The sequence below is a fragment of the Salmo trutta genome, unplaced genomic scaffold (genome assembly GCF_901001165.1).
Source record: "Salmo trutta unplaced genomic scaffold, fSalTru1.1, whole genome shotgun sequence".
Taxonomy (NCBI): domain Eukaryota; kingdom Metazoa; phylum Chordata; class Actinopteri; order Salmoniformes; family Salmonidae; genus Salmo; species Salmo trutta.
In genome coordinates, this window is record NW_021822521.1 from 450,180 (window position 1) to 466,775 (window position 16,596).

The 16,596-nt window shown below is 46.9% G+C and overlaps 1 protein-coding gene across 2 annotated transcripts in view; it reads left to right on the plus strand.

The window, feature by feature from the left end:
• Positions 1-16,596, plus strand: part of LOC115182479 (transcription initiation factor TFIID subunit 2) — a 53,385-nt gene that overhangs the window by 23,156 nt on the left and 13,633 nt on the right. For both annotated transcript variants that reach the window (XM_029744082.1, XM_029744081.1), the window contains exons 16-22: positions 1,637-1,738; positions 2,110-2,260; positions 9,078-9,218; positions 9,414-9,524; positions 9,725-9,918; positions 10,874-11,013; positions 15,003-15,072. In XM_029744082.1, the coding sequence (XP_029599942.1) occupies positions 1,637-1,738; positions 2,110-2,260; positions 9,078-9,218; positions 9,414-9,524; positions 9,725-9,918; positions 10,874-11,013; positions 15,003-15,072 (909 nt within the window). The remainder of the gene's footprint in view (positions 1-1,636; positions 1,739-2,109; positions 2,261-9,077; positions 9,219-9,413; positions 9,525-9,724; positions 9,919-10,873; positions 11,014-15,002; positions 15,073-16,596) is intronic.

Genomic DNA, 16,596 nt, shown 5'->3' on the forward strand with positions numbered 1-16,596 from the left:
ACCTTTAACATCACTCTAGCCAGGCAGGCCTCCAACAACCCCTCTGGTGTTGTGTCGTCTGCCTGCTTCTCTCTCCACTGTTTAAACAGTGGCAGGTGTTGGCTTCAGTCAATCACTTCTGTTTGGTTTAGATTTGGTCCATCTTACCCTCAGAGGAAACAGCAGGCTGTAACTTAATTTCAGGTCTATATCCTACCCTCAGTAGTTTACATCCTACCCTCAGTAGTTTACATCCTACCCTCAGTAGTTTACATCCTACCCTCAGTAGGTTACATCCTACCCTCAGTATATTTACGTCCTACCCTCAGTAGTTTACGTCCTACCCTCAGTATATTTACGTCCTACCCTCAGTAGTTTACATCCTACCCTCAGTATATTTACGTCCTACCCTCAGTATATTTACGTCCTACCCTCAGTATATTTACGTCCTACCCTCAGTAGTTTACATCCTACCCTCAGTATATTTACGTCCTACCCTCAGTATATTTACGTCCTACCCTCAGTATATTTACGTCCTACCCTCAGTAGTTTATGTCCTACCCTCAGTAGTTTACGTCCTACCCTCAGTAGTTTACATCCTACCCTCAGTAGTTTACATCCTACCCTCAGTAGTTTACATCCTACCCTCAGTATATTTACGTCCTACCCTCAGTAGTTTATGTCCTACCCTCAGTATATTTACGTCCTCCCTCAGTATATTTACGTCCTCCCTCAGTATATTTACGTCCTACCCTCAGTATATTTACGTCCTACCCTCAGTAGTTTACGTCCTACCCTCAGTATATTTACGTCCTACCCTCAGTATATTTACGTCCTACCCTCAGTATATTTACGTCCTACCCTCAGTATATTTACGTTCTACCCTCAGTATATTTACGTTCTACCCTCAGTATATTTATGTCCTACCCTCAGTAGTTTACGTCCTACCCTCAGTATATTTACGTCCTACCCTCAGTATATTTACGTCCTACCCTCAGTATATTTACGTCCTACCCTCAGTATATTTACGTCCTACCCTCAGTAGTTTACGTCCTCCCTCAGTATATTTACGTCCTACCCTCAGTATATTTACGTCCTAACCTCAGTAGTTTACGTCCTACCCTCAGTATATTTACGTCCTCCCTCAGTATATTTACGTCCTACCCTCAGTATATTTACGTCCTACCCTCAGTAGTTTACGTCCTCCCTCAGTATATTTACGTCCTACCCTCAGTATATTTACGTCCTAACCTCAGTAGTTTACGTCCTACCCTCAGTAATTTACGTCCTACCCTCAGTAGTTTACGTCCTACCCTCAGTATATTTACGTCCTACCCTCAGTAGTTTACGTCCTACCCTCAGTATATTTACGTCCTCCCTCAGTAGTTTACGTCCTACCCTCAGTATATTTACGTCCTACCCTCAGTATATTTACGTCCTACCCTCAGTATATTTACGTCCTACCCTCAGTATATTTACGTCCTACCCTCAGAGGGAATAAAGGATCTCGCCATTAAAATAATCAACATATTTCAGAGTTAAAAGTTTCAGTCAAATCAGTTGAATTCAGACAAGCCACCCTCCTTAACAGACAAGTGTTCCGTTCGTTCCGTTCCACAAAGAATCTAAAACTTAACGAACTCTGTTTCTCACGCAGTGCGGATTCTCCTTTGCTGTGGATCCGGATCGATCCAGACATGTCTATCCTGCGTAAGGTGGAGTTTGAGCAGGCAGACTTCATGTGGCAGTACCAGCTCAGGTACAGGACTCTTCACCTTTTACTTTTAGTGACTGACTGTTGCATGGATTTGTTTCTTCATGTATTCTTGAGCACAAGTTAAAAAAGACTATCCTTATTTACAAACATGACAAAGATGACTACAGATCACGCCACAGAGCCGTGACCACAGATCACGCCACAGAGCCGTGACCACAGATCACGCCACAGAGCCGTGACCACAGATCACGCCACAGAGCCGTGACCACAGATCACGCCACAGATCACGCCACAGAGCAATGATTGCACAAGCTATAGATCTGACATTTCAACATGAAGTTCAATGCGAACTAGAAAAGGTGTGTTTGCTTGTCCTGGAAGTATTCTTCATGGTTCAGAACTATCTTCCTCAGGTACGAACGGGACGTAGTGGCCCAGGAGGAGTCTATTTTAGCCCTGGAGAAGTTCCCCACGCCGGCCTCCCGTCTGGCCCTCACTGACATCCTGGAACAGGACCAGTGTTTCTACAAGGTCCGCCAGGGGGCCTGCTTCTGCCTCGCCAAGGTAAGAAGTACACTTCACCCACCCATCCATTTTTATCCCTCCATTGATTCATTAACCATGGTAGGGTTTTAGTGTGATGAATCCAGAGTTGAGCACATCATTCCTTTATTCTAAGTCAAGGGGACTGCTGTGCCATTAGGCCACTAACCTTCCTAGTCTTCGTTCTTCTTTTAAAACCTAATTCCACAACCCCTGTAAAACGTTATCGTGTGGATTTTTTTGCTTTATCCTTCAAACCCCCCTCCTATATCTGATTGATTTCCTCCATTTATAATATTTTCATCTGAATCCATATTTCCTTAAAATCAAAAATGGATGTGGAGTTCCATCAGGTTTCATTGGCTTCCAGAATTGAATTTAGCTAGTTGATGGTCTTTCAGACCACAGGATGTTAACGGGTAACCCTGATAGCCTTGGCAGGCCGGTGATAGGCTGTCTTTGTTGAAAGAGTGGGAGCCGGCAGGAAAGGCTTAGGGGCAAGTCCAAGCAGAGTCCACACCCACACCCACACTTAGATACACACACTCACATATACACACACCCGTCCACCCCAGGGCCTTGTTTACCTTGCCCTCAGCTCTGTCCTTCTCTCTAATATCCTGCTGAGAGAGAGCAGGTAAACCCTCGGCTCTGTCCTCTCTAATATCCTGCTGAGAGAGAGCAGGTAAACCCTCGGCTCTGTACTCTCTAATATCCTGCTGAGAGAGAGCAGGTAAACCCTCGGCTCTGTCCTCTCTAATATCCTGCTGAGAGAGAGCAGGGAGACCCTCGCCTCTGTCCTCTCTAATATCCTGCTGAGAGAGAGCAGGTAGACCCTCAGCTCTGTCCTTCTCTCTAATATCCTGCTGAGAGAGAGCAGGGAGACCCTCAGCTCTGTCCTCTCTAATATCCTGCTGAGAGAGAGCAGGGAGACCCTCAGCTCTGTCCTTCTCTCTAATATCCTGCTGAGAGAGAGCAGGTAGACCCTCAGCTGTGTCCTTCTCTCTAATATCCTGCTGAGAGAGAGCAGGGAGACCCTCAGCTCTGTCCTTCTCTCTAATATCCTGCTGAGAGAGAGCAGATAGACCCTCAGCTCTGTCCTTCTCTAATATCCTGCTGAGAGAGAGCATGTAGACCCTCAGCTCTGTCCTTCTCTCTAATATCCTGCTGAGAGAGAGCAGGTAGACCCTCAGCTCTGACCTCTCTAATATCCTGCTGAGAGAGAGCAGGGAGACCCTCAGCTCTGTTCTTCTCTAATATCCTGCTGAGAGAGAGCAGGTAGACCCTCAGCTCTGTCCTCTCTAATATCCTGCTGAGAGAGAGCAGGGAGACCCTCAGCTCTGTCCTTCTCTCTAATATCCTGCTGAGAGAGAGCAGGGAGACCCTCAGCTCTGTCCTTCTCTAATATCCTGCTGAGAGAGAGCAGGGAGACCCTCAGCTCTGTCCTTCTCTCTAATATCCTGCTGAGAGAGAGCAGATAGACCCTCAGCTCTGTCCTTCTCTCTAATATCCTGCTGAGAGAGAGCAGGGAGACCCTCAGCTCTGTCCTTCTCTAATATCCTGCTGAGAGAGAGCAGGGAGACCCTCAGCTCTGTCCTTCTCTCTAATATCCTGCTGAGAGAGAGCAGGGAGACCCTCAGCTCTGTCCTTCTCTAATATCCTGCTGAGAGAGAGCAGGTAGACCCTCAGCTCTGTCCTTCTCTCTAATATCCTGCTGAGAGAGAGCAGGGAGACCCTCAGCTCTGTCCTTCTCTAATATCCTGCTGAGAGAGAGCAGGTAGACCCTCAGCTCTGTCCTTCTCTAATATCCTGCTGAGAGAGAGCAGGGAGACCCTCAGCTCTGTTCTTCTCTAATATCCTGCTGAGAGAGAGCAGGGAGACCCTCAGCTCTGTCCTTCTCTAATATCCTGCTGAGAGAGAGCAGGTAGACCCTCAGCTCTGTCCTTCTCTCTAATATCCTGCTGAGAGAGAGCAGGGAGACCCTCAGCTCTGTCCTTCTCTCTAATATCCTGCTGAGAGAGAGCAGGTAGACCCTCAGCTCTGTCCTTCTCTCTAATATCCTGCTGAGAGAGAGCAGGTAGACCCTCAGCTCTGTCCTTCTCTCTAATATCCTGCTGAGAGAGAGCAGGGAGACCCTCAGCTCTGTCCTTCTCTAATATCCTGCTGAGAGAGAGCAGGTAGACCCTCAGCTCTGTCCTTCTCTCTAATATCCTGCTGAGAGAGAGCAGGGAGACCCTCAGCTCTGTCCTTCTCTCTAATATCCTGCTGAGAGAGAGCAGGTAGACCCTCAGCTCTGTCCTTCTCTCTAATATCCTGCTGAGAGAGAGCAGGTAGACCCTCAGCTCTGTCCTTCTCTAATATCCTGCTGAGAGAGAGCAGGGAGACCCTCAGCTCTGTCCTCTCTAATATCCTGCTGAGAGAGAGCAGGGAGACCCTCAGCTCTGTCCTTCTCTCTAATATCCTGCTGAGAGAGAGCAGGTAGACCCTCAGCTCTGTCCTTCTCTAATATCCTGCTGAGAGAGAGCAGGGAGACCCTCAGCTCTGTCCTTCTCTCTAATATCCTGCTGAGAGAGAGCAGGGAGACCCTCAGCTCTGTCCTCTCTAATATCCTGCTGAGAGAGAGCAGGGAGACCCTCAGCTCTGTCCTTCTCTAATATCCTGCTGAGAGAGAGCAGGTAGACCCTCAGCTCTGTCCTTCTCTCTAATATCCTGCTGAGAGAGAGCAGGGAGACCCTCAGCTCTGTCCTTCTCTAATATCCTGCTGAGAGAGAGCAGGTAGACCCTCAGCTCTGTCCTTCTCTCTAATATCCTGCTGAGAGAGAGCAGGGAGACCCTCAGCTCTGTCCTTCTCTCTAATATCCTGCTGAGAGAGAGCAGGTAGACCCTCAGCTCTGTCCTTCTCTCTAATATCCTGCTGAGAGAGAGCAGGGAGACCCTCAGCTCTGTCCTTCTCTCTAATATCCTGCTGAGAGAGAGCAGGGAGACCCTCAGCTCTGTCCTTCTCTAATATCCTGCTGAGAGAGAGCAGGGAGACCCTCAGCTCTGTCTTTCTCTAATATCCTGCTGAGAGAGAGCAGGGAGACCCTCAGCTCTGTCCTTCTCTCTAATATCCTGCTGAGAGAGAGCAGGTAAACCCTCGGCTCTGTCCTTCTCTCTAATATCCTGCTGAGAGAGAGCAGGGAGACCCTCAGCTCTGTCCTTCTCTAATATCCTGCTGAGAGAGAGCAGGGAGACCCTCAGCTCTGTCCTCTCTAATATCCTGCTGAGAGAGAGCAGGTAGACCCTCAGCTCTGTCCTCTCTAATATCCTGCTGAGAGAGAGCAGGGAGACCCTCAGCTCTGTCCTCTCTAATATCCTGCTGAGAGAGAGCAGGTAGACCCTCAGCTCTGTCCTTCTCTCTAATATCCTGCTGAGAGAGAGCAGGGAGACCCTCAGCTCTGTCCTCTCTAATATCCTGCTGAGAGAGAGCAAGGAGACCCTCAGCTCTGTCCTTCTCTCTAATATCCTGCTGAGAGAGAGCAGGTAGACCCTCAGCTCTGTCCTTCTCTCTAATATCCTGCTGAGAGAGAGCAGGGAGACCCTCAGCTCTGTCCTTCTCTCTAATATCCTGCTGAGAGAGAGCAGGTAGACCCTCAGCTCTGTCCTTCTCTCTAATATCCTGCTGAGAGAGAGCAGGGAGACCCTCAGCTCTGTTCTTCTCTCTAATATCCTGCTGAGAGAGAGCAGGGAGACCCTCAGCTCTGTCCTTCTCTCTAATATCCTGCTGAGAGAGAGCAGGTAGACCCTCAGCTCTGTCCTTCTCTCTAATATCCTGCTGAGAGAGAGCAGGTAGACCCTCAGCTCTGTCCTTCTCTCTAATATCCTGCTGAGAGAGAGCAGGTAGACCCTCGGCTCTGTTCTTCTCTAATATCCTGCTGAGAGAGAGCAGATAGACCCTCAGCTCTGTCCTTCTCTAATATCCTGCTGAGAGAGAGCAGGGAGACCCTCAGCTCTGTCCTTCTCTAATATCCTGCTGAGAGAGAGCAGGTAGACCCTCAGCTCTGTCCTTCTCTCTAATATCCTGCTGAGAGAGAGCAGGTAGACCCTCAGCTCTGTCCTTCTCTCTAATATCCTGCTGAGAGAGAGCAGGGAGACCCTCAGCTCTGTCCTTCTCTCTAATATCCTGCTGAGAGAGAGCAGGGAGACCCTCAGCTCTGTCCTTCTCTAATATCCTGCTGAGAGAGAGCAGGTAGACCCTCAGCTCTGTCCTTCTCTCTAATATCCTGCTGAGAGAGAGCAGGTAGACCCTCAGCTCTGTCCTTCTCTCTAATATCCTGCTGAGAGAGAGCAGGGAGACCCTCAGCTCTGTCCTTCTCTCTAATATCCTGCTGAGAGAGAGCAGGGAGACCCTCAGGTCTGTCCTCTCTAATATCCTGCTGAGAGAGAGCAGGTAGACCCTCAGCTCTGTCCTTCTCTCTAATATCCTGCTGAGAGAGAGCAGGGAGACCCTCAGCTCTGTCCTTCTCTAATATCCTGCTGAGAGAGAGCAGGGAGACCCTCAGCTCTGTCCTTCTCTCTAATATCCTGCTGAGAGAGAGCAGGGAGACCCTCAGCTCTGTCCTTCTCTAATATCCTGCTGAGAGAGAGCAGGGAGACCCTCAGCTCTGTCCTCTCTAATATCCTGCTGAGAGAGAGCAGGTAGACCCTCAGCTCTGTCCTTCTCTCTAATATCCTGCTGAGAGAGAGCAGGGAGACCCTCAGCTCTGTCCTTCTCTAATATCCTGCTGAGAGAGAGCAGGGAGACCCTCAGCTCTGTCCTTCTCTCTAATATCCTGCTGAGAGAGAGCAGGGAGACCCTCAGCTCTGTCCTTCTCTCTAATATCCTGCTGAGAGAGAGCAGGTAGACCCTCAGCTCTGTCCTTCTCTAATATCCTGCTGAGAGAGAGCAGGGAGACCCTCAGCTCTGTCCTTCTCTAATATCCTGCTGAGAGAGAGCAGGTAGACCCTTAGCTCTGTCCTCTCTAATATCCTGCTGAGAGAGAGCAGGTAGACCCTCAGCTCTGTCCTTCTCTCTAATATCCTGCTGAGAGAGAGCAGGTAGACCCTCAGCTCTGTCCTTCTCTAATATCCTGCTGAGAGAGAGCAGGGAGACCCTCAGCTCTGTCCTTCTCTCTAATATCCTGCTGAGAGAGAGCAGGTAGACCCTCAGCTCTGTCCTCTCTAATATCCTGCTGAGAGAGAGCAGGGAGACCCTCAGCTCTGTCCTTCTCTCTAATATCCTGCTGAGAGAGAGCAGGGAGACCCTCAGCTCTGTCCTTCTCTAATATCCTGCTGAGAGAGAGCAGGTAGACCCTCAGCTCTGTCCTTCTCTCTAATATCCTGCTGAGAGAGAGCAGGGAGACCCTCAGCTCTGTCCTTCTCTCTAATATCCTGCTGAGAGAGAGCAGGTAGACCCTCAGCTCTGTCCTTCTCTCTAATATCCTGCTGAGAGAGAGCAGGGAGACCCTCAGCTCTGTCCTTCTCTAATATCCTGCTGAGAGAGAGCAGGGAGACCCTCAGCTCTGTCCTTCTCTAATATCCTGCTGAGAGAGAGCAGGGAGACCCTCGGCTCTGTCCTTCTCTCTAATATCCTGCTGAGAGAGAGCAGGGAGACCCTCAGCTCTGTCCTTCTCTAATATCCTGCTGAGAGAGAGCAGGGAGACCCTCAGCTCTGTCCTTCTCTCTAATATCCTGCTGAGAGAGAGCAGGTAGACCCTCAGCTCTGTCCTTCTCTCTAATATCCTGCTGAGAGAGAGCAGGGAGACCCTCAGCTCTGTCCTTCTCTCTAATATCCTGCTGAGAGAGAGCAGGGAGACCCTCAGCTCTGTCCTTCTCTCTAATATCCTGCTGAGAGAGAGCAGGGAGACCCTCAGCTCTGTCCTTCTCTCTAATATCCTGCTGAGAGAGAGCAGGTAGACCCTCAGCTCTGTCCTTCTCTAATATCCTGCTGAGAGAGAGCAGGTAGACCCTCAGCTCTGTCCTTCTCTCTAATATCCTGCTGAGAGAGAGCAGGTAGACCCTCAGCTCTGTCCTTCTCTAATATCCTGCTGAGAGAGAGCAGGGAGACCCTCAGCTCTGTCCTTCTCTCTAATATCCTGCTGAGAGAGAGCAGGTAGACCCTCAGCTCTGTCCTTCTCTCTAATATCCTGCTGAGAGAGAGCAGGGAGACCCTCAGCTCTGTCCTTCTCTAATATCCTGCTGAGAGAGAGCAGGGAGACCCTCGGCTCTGTCCTTCTCTAATATCCTGCTGAGAGAGAGCAGGGAGACCCTCAGCTCTGTCCTTCTCTCTAATATCCTGCTGAGAGAGAGCAGGGAGACCCTCAGCTCTGTCCTTCTCTAATATCCTGCTGAGAGAGAGCAGGGAGACCCTCAGCTCTGTCCTTCTCTCTAATATCCTGTTGAGAGAGAGCAGGTAGACCCTCAGCTCTGTCCTTCTCTAATATCCTGCTGAGAGAGAGCAGGGAGACCCTCGGCTCTGTCACTTCCTCATGTAACAGGCTAGAAGCCAGTCTGCTAGAAGCCAATTGTTCTGAACTCTGGAAAATCTAATCATAGTTACACACTCTTGTCCCCTTGCAGTTAACTTTCAAATGAATAGCACAACGTTTTGTCTAGGAAACCTTCTTCAGAGTGTCATGTGTCATCCTAGTTAGATTACTAGCTAATACGTCTATTATTTAGTATCTTCTGTGTCTAGATAGTGAAACTCCACTCTTCTGTGAAGTGCCTGTTCACCAGGATAGCTAGCTGTCACACATCAGCTCAAATAGAACAGGAGGAGGAAGCTGTATCACGTATTTCCTGTTTTTAATATTCATAGATAGCCAACTCCATGATGAGCACCTGGACCGGTCCTCCAGCCATGAAGTCTCTGTTCACCAGGATGTTCTGCTGTAAGAGCTGTCCAAACATCGTCAAGACCAACACCTTCATCAGCTTCCAGAGCTACTTCCTACAGAAGGTATTTAACGTAGATCACGAGACTGTCTGTTTGTTAAATATCTTATCAGTCATGGGAAACGTGTTACACACTGTCGAGGTTTTTACTTCGTCACTGAACCTAAACCTTTAGGAAACAATGGCGGAACAAAATCTCAATTAGTTTCCTTGTAAATTGCAAGAAATGTGTAATGAGCTGTGTTTGATCTATACCTAGACCATGCCTGTAGCCATGGCTCAGCTCAGAGACATCCAGAACCTCTGTCCCAAAGATGTCCTCAACTTCATCCTGGACCTCATCAAGTACAACGACAACAGGAAGAACAAGGTGAGATGGGGTTTGTTTTGTTGTGACCAGTGAATAGAAGGGGACAGGGTGAAGGAGATGAACCGTTCAGAGAGTGTTGGACCAGAGATCGCCATCATTGCTAATCCTGAATGGTGTTCTGGAGTTGGCTGTGCTGACCACTGGGCCAGACTGACCCGGCACTAATGGCTTTAATGTTGTTGTTTTTCTCTTTTTCCTAGTTCTCTGACAACTACTACCGTGCCGAGCTGATTGATGCCCTCACCAACTCCCTGACCCCGGCCATCAGCATCAGTAACGAGGTGCGCACCGTGGACAACCTCAACGGAGACGTACGCCTCATCCTGGAGGAGATCACACGGTCTCTTAACATGGAGAAACTACTGCCCAGCTACCGCAACACCATCACTGTCAGGTAGAGATAATCACTACTATAGATACCATTATACTAAATAAACTAAACATCCTGGAGGAGATCATCACTACTGTCCAGCTACCGCAACACCATCACTGTCAGGTAGAGATAATCACTACTATAGATACCCACTATACATTATGCTATATAAACTAAACATCCTGGAGGAGATCATCACTACTGTCCAGCTACCGCAACACCATCACTGTCAGGTAGAGATAATCACTACTATAGATACCCACTATACATTATACTATATAAACTAAACATAAATGGTGGTTTTTAGTGGTGGTACCAGTGGGTGGTGGTAAATGGTGGTGGTAAATGGTGGTGGTAAATGGTGGTGGTAAGTGGTGGTGGTAAGTGGTGGTGGTAAGTGGTGGTGGTAAATGGTGGTGGTAAGTGGTGGTGGTAAATGGTGGTGGTAAATGGTGGTGGTAAGTGGTGGTGGTAAGTGGTGGTGGTAAATGGTGGTAAGTGGTGGTAAATGCGGGTGCTTGATGTCAGTGTTTTGATTGGCCGCTTTTAGTGGCTGGTTTTACATTGTGTTGATCGATAAACGATTGACCAAATAGTGGTTGACCCAAAGTGTCATTGTTGAACTGGCTGGTGTGGAAGCTTTTTGGCCCTTGTACCCTCTCCCAAATATTGCCAAACACGTCCTGTACAGGAAGCTAGTTGAGTGCCAGGGTAAACTTTCCCACCTGCATGATCTTATCAATCAAAATGCCTTAAAGGCACAATCTGCAACTTTGATTTCCAGTTGTAGAACTCCAAATCTTTTTAAGCCTAAAGGGTATTGGTGCGTTAGAAATCAGGAACTATGATTAGGCTTATAGCTGAGTGACCCCTCTCTCCTCCATTCCTCTCTCTCTCGCTCTCTCTTTCTCGCTCTCTCTCTCCATCTCTCTCGCTCTCTCCTCCATCCCCCTCTCTCTTTCTTCCCTCTCTCCAGTTGTCTCAGAGCTATCCGGATGCTTCAGAAGAATGGTCATATTCCCAGTGACCCCTCTCTGTTTAAATCCTATGCAGAATATGGACACTTTGTGGATGTGCGTGTCGCAGCACTGGAAGCTGTAGTGGACTACACAAGAGGTATGCACCAAACTAGTAGTGCACTACATTTAGCCAGATCAACATAGGGTTAGAATTAGTCCCATAGGGCTCTAATCAATGGAAACAGGATCAATGGAAACAGGATGCACCTGAGCTCAATTTCGAGTTTACAGCAAAGGGTCTGAATACTTGCAAAAATGTTTAAAAACTGTATTCGCTTTGTCATTATGAGGTATTGTGTGTAGACTGAGGAAAAACATTTATTTAATCCATTTTAGGATAAGGCTGTAATTTAACAAAATGTGGAAATAGGGAAGGGAATACTTTCCGAATGCACTCTGCAAGGAGACTAGCGTGCCATTTCAGACACAGCCTAGTTCTCTGGGGTGAACACCTTGACCCTAAATATCCCTCCATCCAGACTGTCACCAGTCAGTCTGTTTTAATCTCTGGGGTGAACACCTTGACCCTAAATATCCCTCCATCCAGACTGTCACCAGTCAGTCTGTTTTAATCTCTGGGGTGAACACCTTGACCCTAAATATCCCTCCATCCAGACTGTCACCAGTCAGTCTGTTTTAATCTCTGGGGTGAACACCTTGACCCTAAATATCCCTCCATCCAGACTGTCACCAGTCAGTCTGTTTTAATCTCTGGGGTGAACACCTTGACTCTAAATATCCCTCCATCCAGACTGTCACCAGTCAGTCTGTTTTAATCTCTGGGGTGAACACCTTGATCCTAAATATCCCTCCATCCAGACTGTCACCAGTCAGTCTGTTTTAATCTCTGGGGTGAACACCTTGACCCTAAATATCCCTCCATCCAGACTGTCACCAGTCAGTCTGTTTTAATCTCTGGGGTGAACACCTTGACCCTAAATATCCCTCCATCCAGACTGTCACCAGTCAGTCTGTTTTAATCTCTGGGGTGAACACCTTCACCCTAAATATCCCTCCATCCAGACTGTCACCAGTCAGTCTGTTTTAATCTCTGGGGGGAACACCTTGACCCTAAATATCCCTCCATCCAGACTGTCACCAGTCAGTCTGTTTTAATCTCTGGGGTGAACACCTTGACCCTAAATATCCCTCCATCCAGACTGTCACCAGTCAGTCTGTTTTAATCTCTGGGGTGAACACCTTGACCCTAAATATCCCTCCATCCAGACTGTCACCAGTCAGTCTGTTTTAATCTCTGGGGTGAACACCTTGATCCTAAATATCCCTCCATCCAGACTGAATGGCATCTTTCTCATTCGTCAGTCTGTTTCACTCTGTGGGCTGTAGCTACTAGCTAGAGAGACAGCATCTCACCTGTAGAAGCAACATGCGCACACACACGCACACACACACACACACACACACACACACACACTCCCTGCTATAAACCTCATAATAAACTATGTGGTTCCAGCCCTGAATGCTGATTGGCTGACAGCCGTGGTATATCAGAGGTATACCCGTATACCACGGGTAGGACAAAAAAATGTATTTACTGCGCTAATTACATTAGTAACCAGTTTATAATAGCAATAAGACACCTCTGGGGTTTGTGTTGTATGGCCTATACACCACGGCTAAGGGCTGTATCCAGGCACTCCGCGATGCGTCGTGTCTAAGAAAAACCCTTAGCCGTGGTATTGGCCATATACCACAAACCACAAAGGTGTCTTACTGCTTAATGAATCAACCTCCTAGTCCATGCTGTCCTCAGATAAGGCTCTGGACAGAAGTAGTGCACTAAAGTAATGCCATTTTGGACACATCCTAGGGTTTAACCCTAAATGTTCATCTCCTTCCATCCAGACAGTTTCACTCCGTCTACCGAGAGAGTAGAGAGTTCCTGTTATAGTAGTAACATCACACTGACTCCTACCTAGAGAGTATCCCTTCTTGTTATAGTAGTAACATCACACTGACTCCTACCTAGAGAGTATCCCTTCTTGTTATAGTAGTAAGATCACACTGACTCCTACCTAGAGAGTATCCCTTCTTGTTATAGTAGTAACATCACACTGACTCCTACCTAGAGAGTATCCCTTCTTGTTATGGTAGTAACAGCACTCTGACTCCTATCTAGAGAGTATCCCTTCTTGTTATAGTAGTAACATCACACTGACTCCTACCTAGAGAGTATCCCTTCTTGTTATAGTAGTAACATCACACTGACTCCTACCTAGAGAGTATCCCTTCTTGTTATAGTAGTAACATCACACTGACTCCTACCTAGAGAGTATCCCTTCTTGTTATAGTAGTAACATCACACTGACTCCTACCTAGAGAGTATCCCTTCTTGTTATAGTAGTAACATCACACTGACTCCTACCTAGAGAGTATCCCTTCTTGTTATAGTAGTAACATCACACTGACTTCTACCTAGAGAGTATCCCTTCTTGTTATAGTAGTAACATCACACTGACTCCTACCTAGAGAGTATCCCTTCTTGTTATAGTAGTAACATCACACTGACTCCTACCTAGAGAGTATCCCTTCTTGTTATGGTAGTAACAGCACTCTGACTCCTATCTAGAGAGTATCCCTTCTTGTTATAGTAGTAACATCACACTGACTCCTACCTAGAGAGTATCCCTTCTTGTTATAGTAGTAACATCACACTGACTCCTATCCAGAGTATCCCTTCTTGTTATAGTAGTAACATCACACTGACTCCTACCTAGAGAGTATCCCTTCTTGTTATAGTAGTAACATCACACTGACTCCTACCTAGAGAGTATCCCTTCTAGTTATGGTAGTAACAGCACTCTGACTCCTACCTAGAGAGTATCCCTTCTTGTTATAGTAGTAACATCACACTGACTCCTACCTAGAGAGTATCCCTTCTTGTTATAGTAGTAACATCACACTGACTCCTACCTAGAGAGTATCCCTTCTTGTTATAGTAGTAACATCACACTGACTCCTACCTAGAGAGTATCCCTTCTTGTTATAGTAGTAACATCACACTGACTCCTACCTAGAGAGTATCCCTTCTTGTTATAGTAGTAACAGCACTCTGACTCCTACCTAGAGAGTATCCCTTCTTGTTATAGTAGTAACATCACACTGACTCCTACCTAGAGAGTATCCCTTCTTGTTATAGTAGTAACATCACACTGACTCCTACCTAGAGAGTATCCCTTCTAGTTATGGTAGTAACAGCACTCTGACTCCTATCCAGAGTATCCCTTCTTGTTATAGTAGTAACATCACACTGACTCCTACCTAGAGAGTATCCCTTCTTGTTATAGTAGTAACATCACACTGACTCCTACCTAGAGAGTATCCCTTCTTGTTATAGTAGTAACATCACACTGACTCCTACCTAGAGAGTATCCCTTCTTGTTATAGTAGTAACAGCACTCTGACTCCTACCTAGAGAGTATCCCTTCTTGTTATAGTAGTAACATCACACTGACTCCTACCTAGAGAGTATCCCTTCTTGTTATAGTAGTAACATCACACTGACTCCTACCTAGAGAGTATCCCTTCTTGTTATAGTAGTAACATCACACTGACTCCTACCTAGAGAGTATCCCTTCTTGTTATGGTAGTAACAGCACTCTGACTCCTACCTAGAGAGTATCCCTTCTTGTTATAGTAGTAACATCACACTGACTCCTACCTAGAGAGTATCCCTTCTTGTTATAGTAGTAACATCACACTGACTCCTACCTAGAGAGTATCCCTTCTTGTTATAGTAGTAACATCACACTGACTCCTACCTAGAGAGTATCCCTTCTAGTTATGGTAGTAACAGCACTCTGACTCCTATCTAGAGAGTATCCCTTCTAGTTATGGTAGTAACATCACACTGACTCCTACCTAGAGAGTATCCCTTCTAGTTATGGTAGTAACAGCACTCTGACTCCTATCCAGAGAGTATCCCTTTCCAACACGCTCTGACTCCCACACACAATCCCTGCTGATGATTAATTATGTTTATAAATCTCACAGCCCTGCCTGCCTACCTGGCTGTCAGGACAGAGGTGTGTGTGTGGTCTGTTTTAACATGCTGTTTATTGCTAGTTGACAGGAGCTCCGTGGAACTGCAGTGGCTGCTCAACATGGTCCAGAATGACCCGGCTCATTACATCAGGTTGTGTGTGTGTGTGTGTGTGTGTGTGTGTGTGTGTGTGTGTGTGTGTGTGTGTGTGTGTGTGTGTGTGTGTGTGTGTGTGTGTGTGTGTGTGTGTGTGTGTGTGTGTGTGTGTGTGTGTGTGTGTGTGTGGTTGGCTGCCTCATACATAAAGATGCATCATTGTGTATTTATCTGCCTTCAAAATATGGGGACATTTTGTCTTAAGGCAGCAAGACAACGGGGTAGTTATTTAGTGCTGTGTAAAAACAAGGACTGTTACAGTGAATTTATCAACTGATTAACTCATTTAGACCTGTAGTCTGAGGAAATGTATTGATGATACTTAATGCTCAGCCGTTTGAATCTAAATATATTCATCCTGATTGTGTCCCTTATTAGTGGATATTTTCCATGTCCCAGGAAAGGTGTTATGTGATGGTTTGTCCCAGGAAAGGTGTTATGTTATGGTCTGTCCCAGGAAAGGTGTTATGTGACGGTTTGTCCCAGGAAAGGTGTTATGTGATGGTCTGTCCCAGGAAAGGTGTTATGTGACGGTTTGTCCCAGGAAAGGTGTTATGTGATGGTTTGTCCCAGGAAAGGTGTTATGTGATGGTCTGTCCCAGGAAAGGTGTTATGTGACGGTTTGTCCCAGGAAAGGTGTTATGTGATGGTTTGTCAGGGAAAGGTGTTATGTGATGGTTTGTCAGGGAAAGGTGTTATGTGATGGTCTGTCCCAGGAAAGGTGTTATGTGATGGTCTGTCCCAGGAAAGGTGTTATGTGATGGTCTGTCCCAGGAAAGGTGTTATGTGACGGTTTGTCCCAGGAAAGGTGTTATGTGACGGTTTGTCCCAGGAAAGGTGTTATGTGACGGTTTGTCCCAGGAAAGTTGTTATGTGATGGTTTGTCAGGGAAAGGTGTTATGTGATGGTCTGTCCCAGGAAAGGTGTTATGTTATGGTCTGTCCCAGGAAAGGTGTTATGTGATGGTCTGTCCCAGGAAAGGTGTTATGTGACGGTTTGTCCCAGGAAAGGTGTTATGTGACGGTTTGTCCCAGGAAAGGTGTTATGTGACGGTTTGTCCCAGGAAAGTTGTTATGTGATGGTTTGTCAGGGAAAGGTGTTATGTGATGGTCTGTCCCAGGAAAGGTGTTATGTTATGGTCTGTCCCAGGAAAGGTGTTATGTGATGGTCTGTCCCAGGAAAGGTGTTATGTGACGGTTTGTCCCAGGAAAGGTGTTATGTGATGGTCTGTCCCAGGAAAGGTGTTATGTGATGGTTTGTCAGGGAAAGGTGTTATGCGATGGTTTGTCAGGGAAAGGTGTTATGTGATGGTTTGTCAGGGAAAGGTGTTATGTGATGGTTTGTCAGGGAAAGGTGTTATGTGATGGTTTGTCAGGGAAAGGTGTTATGTGATGGTCTGTCCCAGGAAAGGTGTTATGCGATGGTTTGTCAGGGAAAGGTGTTATGTGATGGTCTGTCAGGGAAAGGTGTTATGTGATGGTCTGTGGCTGTGAAGTAACAGGATGTTAACCTTTACTTTCT